Source organism: Tribolium madens, unplaced genomic scaffold (genome assembly GCF_015345945.1).
Source record: "Tribolium madens isolate multiple individuals breed KSU strain unplaced genomic scaffold, Tmad_KSU_1.1 Scaffold_19;HRSCAF=116;Tcas5.2_LG9, whole genome shotgun sequence".
Taxonomy (NCBI): domain Eukaryota; kingdom Metazoa; phylum Arthropoda; class Insecta; order Coleoptera; family Tenebrionidae; genus Tribolium; species Tribolium madens.
Genome location: NW_025400983.1, coordinates 8,474,109 through 8,492,351, shown reverse-complemented (window position 1 = coordinate 8,492,351; position 18,243 = coordinate 8,474,109). Strand labels below are relative to the sequence as shown.

The 18,243-nt window shown below is 38.4% G+C and overlaps 1 protein-coding gene across 1 annotated transcript in view; it reads right to left on the bottom strand.

Moving 5' to 3' along the window:
• LOC123015577 (nesprin-1-like) overlaps positions 1-18,209 on the bottom strand; it is a 63,385-nt gene extending 45,176 nt beyond the window's left edge. The window contains exons 1-12 of the mRNA XM_044415377.1: positions 17,901-18,209; positions 17,336-17,762; positions 12,720-12,781; positions 12,481-12,576; positions 12,254-12,430; positions 12,128-12,154; positions 11,031-12,062; positions 10,780-10,981; positions 8,936-10,728; positions 798-8,792; positions 675-749; positions 42-562 (exon numbers count right to left, since the gene is read on the bottom strand). Of these exons, the coding sequence (XP_044271312.1) occupies positions 42-562; positions 675-749; positions 798-8,792; positions 8,936-10,728; positions 10,780-10,981; positions 11,031-12,062; positions 12,128-12,154; positions 12,254-12,430; positions 12,481-12,576; positions 12,720-12,781; positions 17,336-17,762; positions 17,901-18,194 (12,701 nt within the window). The 5' untranslated portion in view covers positions 18,195-18,209. The remainder of the gene's footprint in view (positions 1-41; positions 563-674; positions 750-797; positions 8,793-8,935; positions 10,729-10,779; positions 10,982-11,030; positions 12,063-12,127; positions 12,155-12,253; positions 12,431-12,480; positions 12,577-12,719; positions 12,782-17,335; positions 17,763-17,900) is intronic.
• Positions 18,210-18,243: the final 34 nt, after the last annotated feature.

Below are 18,243 nucleotides of genomic sequence, written 5' to 3'. Positions count from 1 at the left end.
AAATTCTGACTTACCTCTGTTTCACACAGAATTGAACTTACCTTGTCAGTTTCGCTTTCAACTCGCGGTCAGTGCTATTAATCCCGTCAAATAGAGCCTCAAAGGCTTGTTGCAACTCCTGAAGTTGGTTACTTATAACTTCGCGGCCATCGGGGCCTGTGCTAAGATAAAGTTTCTCTCCTAGTTCGATGGTGTTGTTGAGGAGGAGTGTAGCACTGGTTTGTTGCGAAAGCAACTCCTCGAGGATTTTGTATTGTTCGGTGAGAATATTGCGCGCTCCTTTCTTAATGTTTTCCTTGCAGGTGTCGAATCGGCCTTGAGCTACGGCAATCCAGTCGGAACACTGGCGGTACTTGTCGTTGTAGAGTTTGTGGTCGGCGACATTTTGCTCGCATTTTTTCACAACTTCCTTTGCAGTGGCTTGGACTGATTGGAAACGTGAAGAAATTTGTTGGACGTTGACAGAAATTCGGCTATCGCCACTACTCTGAAGCAGTTCGGTTGAATCATCGGACATTTTGTCAAATTCGGATTCGTTTTGTCTGAGATTCAGGATAAGTGCCTGCGAAGAAATTATAATTAGTACAAATCGCGAAACGATTTAGATAAAACAGCAAGAAACATAGGAAGACCACCACCAAATAGAGACACCGCTACGACAACAAAAATCTTACTTGTTCTAAATGATCAGTAATGACCACGAAATCCTTCACGTCTCTCCCTCGAGATTCCACCAACCTAGTTAGATCCTAAAGACTTCAATCAAACAAAGCTCAACCAAAACCACCAACACTCACCTGATATTTTTCCAACTGCTCTTGTTTCTCTTCCAGTGTGTTCTTGAGGGTGTAGTTCTTCAAAGCTAGTTCGGCATCAGCCAACCATGATAAAAGTCGTTCGAGAGACTCCTCGTAGTCACTCCAGAGTTTCAATCGACCTTCCAAACCTGACTTAATATCGACCAAAGCAGCGATAAATTTCTCTTGATCAAATTTCAAATTAGCGACGTCTCGGTGCATATTTTCTTGTGCTCTTCCAGACAAAATTGATATTTTTGAATCAACGTGGTCTTGCAATTCTTTCAGTTTAATACTACTCTCGGGGAGGTGTTCTTGTATGTCGATAACATTATCAAGCCGTTCTTGCAAAGCCTGCTTATTGCCAGTTAAATCTGAATAACTGTTCAATTTGTCCCACAGTTGTTTCTGGTTATCTTGGTGTGCTTTCTGCAAGTCGTAGAATTGTTGGTAAACCTCCAAACAATTTTCGAGTTGTTTGAGGTTATTTTGCACGGCTTGCAGCAATTTTTTATACCGTTCATTAATCGACTTGATACTCTCTTCAACTTCAGCAGTTTTGTCTTTATTGTTTGTCAACTGTACAAGAGTTTGAGCTTTCTCTGTAACACCATCTATAATTCTCTTATGCGACACAATCTCCTGATGGATTGTCCGGTGTTTGAGCAGTTTGGACCTAACTTCTTGGATGGACACCCATGTGGATGGATCGACTTGAATCTGCTTCTCCATGGTATCCAACCATGCTAAAGTCTGCTGTAGCATATCCTGATAACTTGACAACTGCAAACTCTGAGCATCTTGTAACTTCTGTTGTTCTTTAATTCCTTCAGCAAGTCGATCCCAACGCTCCCGAATTTCTCTCAACTCATTTCGAATAATCTCGCGACCTTGGGTTGCAGTATCCGGTAGAATTCTCTCACCCAAAAGTGTCAAAGAGTTGATTTTGTGGTCACCTTGATCTTTTTCTCCCAATAACACTTGAAGTCGATTTGTAATAGCTTCCAAATTTGTGGCTAATTCGCCTTTTTGCAACACTGCTAAATTATCCTCGAGATGTTTCAACCAGTTTGAGGTTTCTTCTAATTTCTTCTGATATTTCTGATGGTCGTCGACTACACTTTGCCAACGGTTGATCACATCTTTCGTCGAGGCGTGCAAATTTTGATAACGAGTGCTTATTTGAAACACTAAAGGTTTAATTCTTTGAACACCACTCATGTGTAGAAGCGAGTGACTCTTGTCGACAAAATGATCTATTTCTTTTTCCTTAACAGCGACTTGTTCTCGATCATTTAGACAAGTTTTAAGTTGGTCCTCTTTCTCTTGAAGAGTTGCACGAAGTGACTGGTCCCTGAATTTAACTTCAGCGTTTTTGAACCATTGGTTGAGTGTTTCCAACTCTATTTCAAACTGTTGCCATTGCTTAATGGCGTTTTCTTGTTTCTCAACAATGGCGTCCATATCCTCCAAATGTTGGCTTAACAGTCCATAAAGCTCCTCCAGTTCTTTCTTCAACAGTTCCACTCCTTTCGGAGCTGTGCTTTTAGCAACAATGATAAAGTTTTGTTTGAGACTTTCCAGGAGTTTCGAACCTTCGTCCTCGTTACGTTCTTTGAGATTTTTAACGCTTGAGATTCTCTTCAAAAGCTCAGATTTTTCTCCATTGACCACATTATATTCTTGCAATTTTTCTGCCTGTTCATTCAGCCAGTCTTTGAAAGCAGCAACTTGCTGACTGTACTGATTATGTTTCTCAACACAATCCTCCAAATTAGTAAGTAATTCCTCAGATTTGCTTACGATACTCAAAAATAGTTGTTTAATAGATTGTAGGTAAACATTTAAAGACCTATCTTGGGTTTGATCGACCAATTGTTGTGCTTTGTCACAAACCGATTCGACCAACTGTTGATGGGACATAATTTCCTGATGCATAATTTTATGATTTTGCAATTGTGCTCTTTTTTCTTGAAGAGTCGTTTTCAATTCGGTATGTTGCTGCATAGCTTTTTCAACATCCTTCAACCATTTGGTCAGTTGTTCTTGTGTGGAGGAAAAATCAGAAAATTGAATCAAACACTGATCCAGTTTATTTGTTGCATTTTGTAAATCATCAGTAAAACTATCCCAAATTGTTCTCAAATTTCGTAATTGTTGTCTGATTATTTCTCTACCATCGGGTGAAGTATGTGCGTACAATTTTTCCCCATTATCTATCAAATTCTCAAATTGTTCGCTTTTCATATTTCTGGCTTCAATCAAATTCTTGATGTCTTTTTGCCGTGTTTGCAAGACATCCAAATCGCCGACAATGTGACTCAAATCCGATAATTCCTCCCCTTTTTCTGTTAACCAATGAAGGAAAGTTGCATATTCTTCATTGAAACTTTGATGTTCGTTGACAAAACCTCTATATCTTCCAATCACTTCCTTGAGAAGATTTTTCAAAGCCTGATAGCGAGTCAACAGTTGAGAAACTTTCACATCACCTTCCAAATTCTTCGCCAGTTCGGCCACCTCACCGAAATCTTTCTCCCTCACTAAAACCTCCTTTTCTAAATTTAATAACTTCTCTAAGTGACCTCTTTTTGTTTCTTCCGTGCTCTTCAAACTTTGATCTTTACCTTGTCCTTCTTTTTGTTTCAACCAACTATCAAGATTTTGAATCAATTTTTCGACTTCAGCGTACTTGGAATGAATACTTTGTAATTTCTCTTGAGCGTCAGAACACAATTCTAAGAAGTGTTTCCACGACTTTTCTTGTTCTTCAAAACAATGAATTAAATGGGGATGACCGGGGGTTGAAGTTTGTTTCAAAACAACCTCCAATTGTTGCTTGCACGACTCGATTATCTTATCACCTTCAGGCTTCTGGGCTAGTAGATTCTCAACCATTGCTAATTTAGCTTCAGGGGATTCAGTCGAAGACTCATCTACTAAAAGAGCAGCTTCAGATGTCAACGCACTCAACCAATCGTGGCATTTTTCAATCGCTTGATTGTAAGCTTCGTGATTGGCAACGAAGTCTTCTACCAGCCCAATTCTGCTGTTGACTTCTTCAGCAAGACGATTGTACTTATCTAAATTCTCTTCAAGACTGTTCTCGGCATCGGCGTCTGCTAACTGACCGATTTTTTCTTGCAGTTGCTTCAAAATTTTTTTATGAAGATTAACATCCTGAGCTAGTGTCTTATAGTTGTGCAAAGTTTGCTTCTTTTCGGCTAAAGTAGCATCCAATTTCATTTCAGGCCCTAATTTAGTTTCAGCATCTTCGATCCAGATCCTTACTTGTTGGAGATTGTCGTCAAATGAGTGCCTCTGTATTAAAATTCCCTCAACTTGCTTGTAAATATTATTGACTTTATCGATCAGTCCTTCGGACTTGTCTCTCAAATTCCTCAGTTCGACCCGAATAGCATCTCTATTTTCAGGAGTGATACCTGAAAAAAGTGCCTCTCCGTGTTCCACAGCTTTGGCAAGTAAGACTTGACCGAGTTCTTTTTCGTTTGCAAAACTCTTCAATTCTTGAAGCGTGGCTTGGTTTGGACGTGTTGTAAAATCTGAAAATGTTTTGACTTTCTCTTCGGCTTGGACCAACCAATTTTCGACATCTTGAATACTCTTTCTGTACAAATCTTTGTATCGGTTTAACTCATTTAATTTGTCAAGGTAATTGGTAAGGAATTTGGAAACAGTTTGATATCGAGTTGTCAAATGGTGGGCGTATTGTCCCACACGAGATTCGGGCACTTCTTTAACTAATTGCTCGCTCAGTGGTATCAATTTTCCAATCTCACTCTCATATCTAAGCACTTCAGATTTCAGGTTTTCAATTTCACCAATTTTGGCATCGACTGTATTCAAGTCGATTTGAGTAGTACTTTCTGTTTTGACTCTATTTTCAATTTCTTTCAACCAATTCGAGAGTGAGTCACTCAACTTTTCGTACTGTTCGTGCAAAATTATGTTTCGTTCAAGCAAAGTTTTAGTCTTATTGTAACTCTCTTTAAGGTCATCTAAGTCCAAAAATAAGTGGTCCTTTTCAGCTGTGAGTAATTTTATAGTTTCAGGAGACTCGACTTTCTCTAATAATGTCAAAGACTCTTCCAATTCCTTTCTCCTCGCTTCACAATCTTCCAAAGCGTTTTGGATCGGTACCAATGACTTCAATTTGACTTCTAAATTGTATTTATCACTTGCAGGTTCAGGGAGACACCACTGAATCTTTTCTTTGTGTGTTGCTATAATCCTCTGTAACGCCCCGTATTTCTCATTATGAAACTTCTTCAGGAAACTCATAAGACTGTTTTCAATTTTACTCCCATGGACAATGACACTCTCAAATCTCTTTCTCAACAATTGTTGCTCTTTTGGCAAATTACTCTCGCTGAAACTCGGATAAGTCGCTTTCATTTGTGCAATCTTCCCATCGATTTTCTTAATATCAGGCTCAGAAGCCAAAACTTGGCTCTTCAATTTTCGTACCGTCAAAAGCCGGTCCAATATCTTTTCATTGTCACCTGTTAAATCTTCACATTTAATAATTCCTTCTCTCAAATTTGTAACTGTTGCTCCAACACTCTTTATATTCTCCCTAATCTGGCTTTCCTTATCTCCGTATTTGGAAGCAACCAATTCGAGTTTTTGAGCGTTTGCTTCCACATCTCTAAACTGATCTTCCAATAACTGCATCAAAGACTGAAGAGTTGGAATATCTCTACCATCGGTAAGTTTGACGAGTTGCGCATATTTAGTTGGAACACTTTGACTTAGTCTCTGCTGGGCTGGCAACTCCTCTCGATATCGCGCAAGTTTGGCTTTTGCAGCCTCAACTTCGTTCGGTTTTTCAACAGCCAATGCCAAAATCATATTCTGCTCACCCAACCACTGGAGAAGGCTATTCTTCGTGTCCTCAATATGTTTCCAAATGGTCGCTTGAGATTCAGTCGTTTGGTTGATTTTCATCAATTTTTCGTAAACGCGTGACCAGATCTGGTGGACTTCTTGCACTTCGCTCCGAACTTCAGATTCCGTTCCTGGAAGTAAATCAGCTTTTTTAACAATCGCTTGGCCTTTAAGGTCAACTCTATCGAGATTTATTTTGGACTTTTTTAACGAATCGAGAGCTTTGCGAGCTTTTTCACTATTCAAGTTGGCTTGCATTAAGTCGTTTGGTACTTCCAGACCTTCAACGGTTTGCTCGATTCGCTCGATATCTTTAATTACTCGCTCTTTGGCCTCTTTGAAGTCAGTCCAAGCAAAAATAGTGTCAGATAATTTTAATTTCTGTTCTTTGATATCCTCATTAACACGATTCCAACTGGTCTCAATCTCGGAAATAACACTTTGAATCACTGAAACGTTCTGAATGTCCTCTTTCATCAATTGTAGGGCTTCCTTGCGCAACTCTTCCTTAATTGGCGACTTTTCAATCTGAACTTCGAGTAGTTGATTCAACTGGTCTACTACTAGAGGTAAATCGTGTGAAGTCTTGACACTTCTCAAAATTTCGCCCAGTTTTGCTTCAGTCTGCCCAAGACTGTCTTTGACACGAGTTTGAAGTTCCTCAAATTGTCTCCAATGCGCTTTAACTTTTTCTACATTATCCAACTTATCGGCCAACTGTTGTTTAATATTAGTAGCCCGAATTTCTACTTCTCGGACCATATGGTCAGCACTTCTGGGCAAACCGGTCTGCCGATCCAAAATAATCACATCCATATTGTCAATATCTGGAGCTACTTTCTTCCAAGTTGTAATCTTGGAAATAATTTCCTCGCTTTCTTGAAGAAGTTTTTGAAGATTTTCAGGTGGAACTTTTCCACTGTCTATTTGGTACTTAATATGAGACAATTGGTTAATGGTTTCGCCATGCCAGTTGATCAAATCGCCCCATTTTTCCAAAGCAAGTTTCTTATTTTTTAATTTATCGTCAACTTCTTGGTAACTTTCGACTAAAGTGCTGTATTCGTGGTTGAGACCCTGTGCCTCATCTGGCGACGCTTTTAGGGTGATTTCCTTGATTTCGTCGTATATGCTGTTAAATACCGGTTGTTTTTCCGAATGTTGTTGCATCAAATCATGGACGTTGATAAGTGCGCTTTCCACTTTATCAGCCGGGATTTGATCAATTTCTCCCACGTGACTCTTCAATTGGTCGACCCAATTTGAAAAATCAATCATTTTCGTTTGGAAGTCATGTTTATTTAAAATCGCATCTGAAACTTGATTTATTTTGGCTCTCACTGCTTCGGCCAATTGTCCCACTTGAGTTTTAAGCTCTTGCACTTTTCCTTTCACTAAAGTGGCACCTTCAGGATTCACATGATGACTAATCGAGTCTGCACTTTGTGTCAAAGCTATCACTTTAGCTTGCTGTTCGGAAATCTCATTATTAAACGCCTTCAACTTTGCCAACTCCTTTTCCAACTTCTCGACATGTGGCGTGTTAAGATTTATCGATCGCTCATTCAAAGTTTTCTCACTTTTTTCAATCCATTTCTCTAAATTTTTCGAATTTTTGTCAAAATCATCCCATGTGAGGACTAATTTTTCGAGTTTTTGTCCCCACTGGTGTGTGGTCTCATTGATTATAGTCCACCGAGAGTGAATCGAGTCGATTTCATCCGGTGCGTTTGTTTTCGACGTGATTTGTTGGCTCAAACCAGCGACGTTTTGAATTTTACCAAACTGCAAATCACATTCTTTGGTAAAATTATTGTTCTCTCTTTGAAGAATTAATGCTTCTTCAAGACTTGCCGGTTTTGGGGCTCCCACCTGGATCCGATGTTCGGATTTTTCGATCCATGGTTTAATATCCTGGATGCTAGCCTGGTACACTTGCCAGTTTTTCAAATCTTTGTTAATTGAAGCGGCTTGACTTTCGACGTTTCGGTTAATCGTGACAACGCGTTCTTGCAATTCGACTACTTGAGCTTGGAGTTTTTTCACATCGGGATTGTCCCCAATCATCAAGTTTGAAGCTTCGGCATTCAATTGGTCTAAAAGATTTATCTTGTGGCAGAGCTCCGACTGAAGAAGAGTCGTTTTTGTGACTCGTTCCTCCGGTGGAAGATTGTCTTCTTGTACAGCTGACAACAACTGAGGGGCATTTTGTACCGACCAGTTTTGCAACTCTCCAAGTTTGTTTTGGAAATCGGACCATTTCGTGTTGTATTGTTCTAAGAAAACGACTTTTTCTTGAACATTTTCCAGAGTGGTGTTGAGTCGTTGCTCAATTTCTGTCACTTCTTTCTCAATCTTTTGATCTTGTATACCAAGATTTCGCGAAAGGTCTCTCAACCGGCGTAACATCTCTTCGGTGGCTTCCCTCAAACGTACTGCCATTTCTTGCTTGGCCAACAATTCGGCCGGAAGATTACTCGAGTTGTATTGACTCGGAGAAATCCTCTTCAACTCTTGCTCAGCTCTGTGCAAAAGATCTAAAATCTCTTGTTTTTGTTCCGAGTAATTGAGCCACAAGTGCTGCGTCCCGAGCAATTTGTGATATCTCTCAACTGTCTCATCGTACGTTTCCGTCCATCCACTTTCAAGCCCTTTTACTTCTTCCTGTACAAAAGAGGGCGCATTCGTGTCCTTAACTAACTCTTTACCCTTTTGTAACATTGACATGATATGTGGTCTCTGTTGGTCCAACTGTGAAATTGCAATTTCTTGGTGTTTGATAAGCTCATTGACAGATTCGAGACTCTGAGGCTGTGCCTCACGTTTCGACTGGTCGCGGACACGTTTCAGTAAACTGCAGACTTCTTTAACGTCTCTTCGATAAGTATAACATTTCGAGAGAGTATCGGTTTTGACCATAGTGACCTCAAGAGACGGTATAAGATTTTTATATCGCGTGATTAAAGCTTCTAGTTTCTTCTGCTCGTCAACTGCTTGGTTTTCGGGACAATGTGATGATAGAGAATCCAAAGTTTGGACTAACCATTTCATGTCTTCGCGCTTTGAATCGGCTTCTTTGCAAATATTCTAAAAAAAAAACAGCGGAATTGCAAAACGAGACACAAATTGATTTTTTATGAATTACCATAAGCCTTTTCAACTGATAGCAAAACAGAAATAAAGCTAACGTTATTACAGCAGTTTAAGTCAAGTCAAGTCAAGTCACTTACCTGGAAGATGGCCTTTTCCCGCTCGAATTCCTCCATGGCATTTACATCGTTGAAGATGTTCCTCAACGTGTTGTCAACCTCATCCATCCACTTCACCATAACATCAAATTTCGTATTGTAATGTTCCCACTTTTCCGGAATTTGATCCAACTGTTGCCTCAAAGTCTCAACCTTGCTGTTAAGACTCCTCCACTGTTCTTCTGCTTTGGCCACTGAATCAGCAACCGTTTTATCACCCGGATGATGTTGCGTATACGTCGCTGCGATTTTCCTCAAATTTTCAAGACACCTGGAGGTCTCAGCCATGGGCCCTTGAGCCCCAAAAAATTCTTTGTTTCTGCTCATAATCGATTCGATATTTTCCTGTTTGCTGAACGCGATATACTCGGTTGTAATTTCTTTCTCTATCTCTCTAACGTAATAATTGAAAGCCGATTCGTCCAATCTAAACTCGAGTCGCATCAAATGAAGTGGTGCAAATGAAAGAATTTCTCTCCATTTGTTTTGGAGTTGGTGCACTGAGGCTAGAATTGGTTTGTGTTGCTCTTTCGGAAGACAGTTGCATAAGTCTTGAGCGCTTTGAGAGAGGTCGTGGATCCAGCGCTCGTTCACGCTTTGGAAAAAGTTTTTGTGTTCTTCGACTGTTTCTTTGTTGTCGATTCGTTTTTCGCCGATTAATTTTTCGGCGTTGTTTAGCCAATTGGAAATGACACGTTCGCATTCAGAGAAGTTAAACCAACACCGGATGGCTTCTTGGAGTCTCTGTTCCCACAATTGGGCGTTTTGTGTGACGTAAAGGAACCGGTCGTTCAATTGTTCCATGTTTGCACTCATTTGGGCAACATCTACGTTATCACTTTGGTCCACCGACTTGACAATGTTGGTCAAAACTTTGTTTTTACTATCTAACATTGATTTGTAATACAAGGTTCGAGTAAAGAATTGTTTTAATTTATCTAATTGGTCTTTGAGGGTATCTTTCTCAGCTTCAAGGCTTAGACTACTGAGTAAACTTTCGGCGTTATCTAACCAGTTACTGATTTCTTTCTGACCGAATTCAAGTGACTCCTGCTGGACCAAAAGTTGGTTGTACATGTGTATCTGGGCCGGAAGCAAAGCGCGGACTTTGACAAGACTTTCCTTCTCGTGCTTGAGAATCAACATCATTTTGTCGACCTCCTCTCTAGTCAAATCTTGGATCAAAGTCTGAAACGTTTTGCTGACATTTTTGAAAAGATTTTCAATTTCTTCAACTTCGCCTTGAAGTTTCATCAAATTCTCTATATGTTTTTTGATGCGTTCAGTCGAACCCAGTTGAGGGGAATTTAAAACGCTTTCAGCTTTCCTCAACCATTCTGAGAGAATATCAACTCCAGCACGGAAATCTTTACGATTGCGTAGCAAATCACCAGCTTGGCTATACTTGTTGACTAACGGATAAAGTTTTTCCCAACGATCAGTCATGTTTTGGTAACGTATCTTCAATTCTAAAGCGATTTTGTCTTCACAAGTCGCAATAAGAAAACTCACGGTGTCCCCCAACAACTGGTAATTGTCTCTCCAGACACTAATATCTTGGAAAAACTCCATCTTTTCTTCTTCGGGTAAATTGATTGCCTTTTCTGCTTTGTTGAGCCAGTCGTCAAACTCACCAGAGAGGGAATCCCAGCGGCGCCAATACGCGACAACTTCTTCAATCATGCTTTGAACGCAGCGGAGCTCCATCGAGACGTTTTTCCACCTATCGGCGGTGTCTCTCAGAAAACGATCAATATCGGCCATTTCACGCTTATCTAAAAATATAAACTTAATTCCCTGACGAGCCACACAAAGAGCAGATTTACCAATGCCCCCGTCTCGCTTATACTCCTCAACAACGGCTTGCATGTCAATAAAAGCTTTATTAAACTCTTGAAAAATATGATTCTTCGAAACAAAATTCCTATACTGTTCTAAAATCTGGACGACTCTTTCCAGCCGGCCGTATTTACCACTCCAAGCTTTCAGTTTGGTCTCTGTGAGTTGCAAGAATGCAATAAGGCAACACTAAAAGAAAAACGTTACTCACTCAATTTAAAAATAATAAGTTTGTTACCTTATGTTCAAGGAACTTAAGTTTAACTCGTCTTTGAGCAGCTTTAGGTCCAACTTCGTTCAGTCTAACAGCCATATTTTGTAACTGTTCTGAAGGCACTTCACTTAGAGGAGCTTTACAAGCCTGAGCAAATTTTTCTTGTACCGTAGGCAAGTCGGCAAAGAAAGCTTTATGTTCCTCTAACTTCCTACTAATAATAGATGCAGTCTCTTCGTTCATAATCGTCGGGATTTCGTCACAATAAAGTAATTTCTCGGCTTGTGCTAACCATTCACCCACGTATTTCAAATCGCCCGGTAGGCGTGAATCCAACATCCACAACCAGTACAACAACTGGTTTTGAAGTTTGTCCCATAGTTTCGTAATGTCGTACCAGGATTCTTTCGTTATGGAAATCAAACTCTGACTCTCAATCAGACGTTTCAATTTAAGAAAAACTTTCTCCTTGTCATCTACTTCACTTTTAAAAGCTTGATATTCGGAGTAGTCATTAGGTAATGAATTTGTTTGTTGCAGATGTTCCAAGTATTGTGTTTTCTTCATTAACCAAGACAACAGTTGGCTGTATTCCTCCTGAACTGCTGCTATAGCGTCCGGTCCTGTACTCTTGGGTTCGGGATATTTGTGCAAAAATTGCGCCACGTACGTCATGATCGATCTTTCGTCAGGTTTCGGCACGTCTACGTCTTCAGGATCTAGCAACCTGGTAATTCCTAACTCATTTTCAGCAACGTCAAAAGCTGTTTCAAGTCTAGTCCTATTTGAAGCTTTCTTCAGTTCGGCTATATTAACCAAATTCTTCTTAATTGCGTCTATAATAGCAAGAAAAGCGATGCCATCACGCCAACTAGCGCCAAAATCTTTGATTTCAATCCCGGAATCGTTGGGAAGTGCGTTGGAAACCCAATGGAGGAGAGTTTTGCGCGCTCCTAACTTCCATTTGTCCTTAGAAGATGAAGTTCCAGCACTTTCAAGACTGCTGGAGCTATCCCAATGGGCCAAATATTGCAAAGCTCGAGTGTTTTCTTCAATCTAGTCGGAAAAAATCAAGTGTGAGAGGAGGAAACAAAAATTGGAAAAAATAAAGCGCTACTTACCCATCTAAATGCCCACTCCTTGCGAAGCTTTGAGAAGAAAAATTGAAAAAATGCGAGCTTTTACCGGACTAAGTCTACTCAACGAAGCCACTACACGAAATACAACCACCAAAAATAGACAGTTACCTGGAAGTATAAAATGATGGTCCAAATAAGACCGAGGACGACTGGAGGTCTCCCGTCCACCAAGTCGCTGGCGTTGATGTTGACCAATTTGATGCGTTTCCTGGTGAGGAACTCTAGGGCTGTATTAGCGTTACTCAGAAAGTGGGGTCTTCGCAAGATTCTGCCTCTCTCCACAGGCTGAAAAAATCGATCAAAAGAATACTTTTAAGGGAGGAAAATTGTATTACCAGTTTCTCTCCCGAAAGAACTTCGAGCAATGCGAGCAATTTCGTTCCGTCTTTTAGATCGTCAATCAGATCGTCTACCCGAAGCGGTGGAACTCGCTGGAAAAATGAAATAATGACGTCAGATTTGGTTGCATGAGCTACAGTTCTGTACCAAGCACCGACCCTTCATTCACTAATTACAAAAGTTGTACTCCCATCAATCTGGGCAGATTTGTTTACGTGTAAAGCGGGACATTTACCTTGGATAGATAAGAGTTGATCCAATTGACGAATGTTTTCTTTTGAACTCGTTCCTGTTCATCTGTAACAATAAGAGCCGACAATGAATGGTAATGTCTATTATCGAATTTGAAAAAGTTGCTACAATGGACTTGGCATTATTTTGTTGCAGCCTTGACTCGTAACACTTATCAGCGGTTAATTTTAGATTTTGTTTCTCGGAATTGATTTCATCAATGATCCCTTTAGATTTTAGCGCGGTCGCGACCTATGAACTTTTCCTGGCCTACGGCTTTGACATTTCTGCGTGTTGCGGCTGCATTTCTCTGTATATATCAATACAGAGTGTTTTGAAATTCAAAGAATTATATTTAATCAGTTAATCACAAAAAGAACTTCAAATATTTTCTTTCTCTTTTTTTTAATTTTGAGGCCATTTTTTTATATAGCCAATTGCATAATAAGAGTTTATTAGTGTCAATTGATCCGAACTGAAAAAAAATTCTACAAAGCTGAATGGATACATCTTATGCAAAGGTCAAATGATCGTAAAAGCCACAACAAAACCTTGTGATGGTCAGCAGAGTGACCTTCTCAAACTTTGTTGTTATAATTTTTCACTGTAGATCCCTATTTTTGAAAATGTGACAATTGCTATTTTTATTCATTACGAGATGATTCAGAAAGTAACATAATTATTATCTTGTGTATTTACAAAGATCAGTGCTGAATAGTGCAGTTATATCATGACCTAAACATGTCGCCTACGAGTAAATAAAGTCAGCCAATAATAGCAACAGTTTTAAGTTGCATTACAGACTTAACTGACCTTTTTATATCAATGGGAGTGAACAATTTATTAAGCATACAGATTCAGAAATTACTTCCACCTATCATGTTTAAATTATTATGTTGTTTGTTATATAACCTAAAATAACAAAGATAATTGGAATTGGAAACAATGTGTGTTTACTAAATCGATAACACATTTACGTGCGTGTCTTTGCGGTTGAATTAACCAAATTATTGATTTCGGAATTGATATGTAATTAATTAAAGCATTTAAGTCGTTAGGTCTTTATAAGGACCACACTTTAAATATAATAAGCCATTATCCTATTTGACTGCCTTTTTTTTGAATTCATAAATCGACAAACGAAACTGTAATTTCGTTATTTTTTCTTTCAAAAATTTTCTTAATGAAGTTTGAAAAATTAAATATAATAAGCCATTATCCTATTTGACTGCCTTTTTTTTGAATTCATAAATCGACAAACGAAACTGTAATTTCGCAATTTTTTCTTTCAAAAATTTTCTTAATGAAGTTTGAAAAATTATCAACAAAATTTTAAAAATTAAAACACGTAAGAAAATTTTTGAAAAACCTTTTTTTCATTTCCAGATCCAAAAAATGTTCTATTAAATTTGCTCACAAAAACGTTGTCATGAAAATTTTTGTCAACAGTAGAGAAACCAAATACAAAGTATGCATTATCAAGTTTCATCTTCAGAAAACCACTATCTACGAAAATAAAGAAAATCAGAACCAAAACCTTCGATTTGAAAAAGAAACTACAAATTATGAGTAAGAACTGCCAAACTTGGGAAAAGCGCTTAAAGTTTTCTTTTTCTATTATTCTTTTAGAAAATAAATTTTTTCGGTATATAAAAATATATTTTTAAACTACGTTTTTATTTTTTGTCTTATTTATAACTCGTAACTGTTATGACAGCAACTTTGCAATTTCTTGCAACTCAAAAGATAAGAATGATCTCAATGTAAATATTTTGTCTTCCATAATGTTAAAACTAACGGAAAAAAATTAAACTAATTTGTATATTAACAATATTTTATCTTTACTTTCAGTTCACAACTTGGTCACAATACACATTGTTTCTATTACAAGATAAAAATAGCTGTGCTAAATACACATTTTTTCTTATCCATTAACCAATTTACTGGTTTTAGCTAAATTAGTACCAATGAGTTCAAATTTAGTGGTAAAAATGCAATATGTGCGTTATCAATTATTTTTTAGTTGTTACAACACAGTTAACTGGTATTTTGCACGCAGATATTAAAACAGAGTGTGTAGTTAGGTACTTAACAAATTAACTAAAGACCCGGATTTGAGTTCCAATTTAATTTGTTTGCTGATAAATTTAAACAAAGTTATATTTGTTTTTGCATAACCTCGACTATGACCTTACCAAGATTTTTCTCCTGGCCCTCCGTAAACAATCCAACTTTAACTACGCGATTTAATTATAACAAGCGACACCCGAGATCAGTATCAAGCGCCGGCAATTAAGATAGCGTTGTTTGATAACAAACACCCAAGATGTTCTAAATTCTTCAGCACATTTCGCATCTTAATCGATCATTATTTTGTCGTCAGTGGCAACTGTTGATGACACAGATATCTCCCCGCGGAAATAGGGTCAAAAATTGCGTGACGAAAACCGAAGACATGTGGACAAATACCATCAATAATAGCAATGCAATAAAAATGTCATCATCGTTCCATAAAGGCAAATTGATTATGCACGCGATATCGTAAACTAAAATAATTCGTAAAAATAATCATGATGCGGTTTTTAATTCGCACCGATGGCGTCATGTGCTGTTTGTTTAGTTACGCGACAAGTGGCACCCATCGCGGAAATCTCCCGCGAGAAGACACTTGCGGCACGTGACGGTGCACCAGGCGAGCCATTCAAGGTGTGGAAACAGGAAGTATAACATGTAATCATACTGAAAGTGAGTTAATTGGATTCACGATGATTTTGGAATCTACTATTTTTTGACTTAGTGCCAGTAGAGTTGTAATAAATGGCATTGCGTTAAGTGCACAATGTATAAACACTAGGACATGACAGAAAACATATGGCGAATGTAAAACTTGGAAAAAAGTTGTAAAATAATAGACACTTAAGTGCTTTCAGAAAATAACCATATAAATAAATTGACAGCACATACTTAAACACAACAATAGGTGTAACAATGGATGTGTTAAGCAGTGGCGGCGATTTTTCACACTGTTGTTATTTTAAGGTGCTTACCACACACATCATATTTGGATCTATTCGTTATTTAATAAAAAAGAATAGTCATAAATTTTATGTGACATTATAGAATAATATTATTTTTAAATTTACCGACATTTGTACTTTTTAATAACCATAAATTATTTCTTGCCACACAGGTCATACAGAAAGGAGGGAATATACACAACATAATTCTATTAAAATTTTTGAACAAAACAAAAGAAAATAACAAGAAAAATTGAAATTGAGTATAAAATAATATAGCGTTTCCCAAAAGGGATTTTAAATTTATAAACATCTTTAAATAAGAATTCAAAGATATATTTTTAAATTAACATATCGCACATGGGCGACAACAGTGCCATAAGTCACAAAAACTGATTTTCAAGATCTTTAATGCAATAAGTGTAAAATTACTCATAGTTTACCTATGCTAGAACACTGATATAAAAATATTTTTAAAATTGGTCCCAAAATGGTGAAAATAAATTGATAAATATCTAGGAACTTTATTATGCAAAAAATAAGGCATTAGGTATCTCGAAATTCAGATTTTAGTACTTATGACACTGTTGTCGCCGATATGCGATATGTTTTTTCCAATTTTCCTAAAGTTATTAAACTAACTCCCTAAAATTTAAAGTCGGAGGTTGCTGATAAGATAAAACATAAATTTTGCAAGCAAACAATTTCTTGTGCAAGCATTTAGTTTAGAAGATTTTGCTTTATGTATTATCCTTAAATAAAATGGTATTTAAGAAAAAGACCTTTTTGTCCATATATAAAACCATATAAGTACCCACGCACTTGTTCGCAAACAAGCTATTTTTGTAGTTTGGCATAACTAAATTGTCACTGTCATATCATAAGAGACAATAAAAATAGTTGGTAGGTATCGCAAAAGGATAAAAAGCAATAAACGACTATAAAAATTGCACTATTATTCCCTAATTGCAGTATACTTTGTACCTGATATTGCGGATGGTTTTACTAACATAATTACATTACATTGAAGATTCCATTAACTCATTATAAAATAAATAAATATGTAGATAAGTATTTAAAAAAAAAATTGTGAAAATTCTTAAATCAGCGAATTAATTTGCAACAATTATGCAAACGAAGTGGCTAAAATTGTCTAATTTTAGAAATGATGAAAATATTGATTCAGGAGGAAGTGACCTCAACCTTCATTTTAAAAAAAAACACAAACATTCACCGACGCTGTTTTTAATAACAAATGGCAAAGTATTCACCGGCGCCTCTGCCTCTAATTAATTCAATAAACAATAAATTACACCTTCTATATAATTGATTATTATTATTTGCCACCGGCATTCCATTCCTCTGTCTAGGAAAATGGGGGGTCTAAATGCATCTAACACTCGATGCCATAATAGACCTATTACACAATATTCTCCCAAAAAAATGTTTGTATACTTATTAACAATTTGTCGCCTATTGGTAGATAACTTGAGTATTACGTTGCGTTTTATAAATAGAACGAATTGAATTAGCATTAATTAAGATTTTTACAGGGGTACTCGCGTTGCAGTAAACAGTCAATAGAAAAATTTCAAACCCTGACCTCTAATACTAGCGATGTGCTCGTCGTACTGACTCTTGCTCCGGACGTACTCTAGTTTATTGGAACCACTTTGAAAACTCTGAGTCCTATACTCGCTGTACCATTCCGAACTAGAACTAGTCACTTTGCTGCTATTGCTGGCATTGTCCCATTCGTCTCGATTTAATCGTTCTCTGGAGGGCGTCCTCCTCAGACTCTCCTCTGAAGGAATACGCCCCGTCAGACTCGAAATACTCGAAGTTTTCGAACTTGTCGCCAAATTTCCGTTCGATTGGGTCAAATAGGCCGAATCCTCCAGCAGCAGTTCTTCGGAGGGAGTCCTGCTGCTGATTGTTCGGACCGACTTTCGGACGGTTACTTTTTCGAATTTGACGGTCTTCACGCCGGACCCTAAATCCCCTTCTTCAGTGGTGGTAGTGATCGTCTCCTGTCAAAAGGGCCAACAGGTGAGTATGACGTCAAAAAGGGCCTGCGTCCCGATTAGCCGGCCAGACCCCCATTGACGTTTCACCGCCAATCAAGATCCGGCCCCTCCCATCGCGAATTTGAAAAATCGAAAACCTGCCTGGATGCTGCCGTCCGGATGCACTTCGTGGGTGTGCACATGTCTAGGTGTGTGCCGAAGGGTGACCTGCTCCAGGCGGCTCCTCTCCACGTTCCGCACCCTCTCCTCGGCCAAGCGCCGCTCGAACTCCTCGACGTCGACGCTGCTCACCGCCCCGACGACGCCGGACTTGCCCCCGGACCACACTTTTTCGAAAAAGCTAACGCGGTCTCGGAGCCGTTTGCCGGTCGGAGTAGTCGGACTGTCCGGAGGCCGCTTGGGCCCCTCGGTGGGGTCTTTGTCGGGTGCACTCATGGTGGCGGTTTGTTTTTCCAAGCATCTGTCATCGGTGGATTGTGAAATT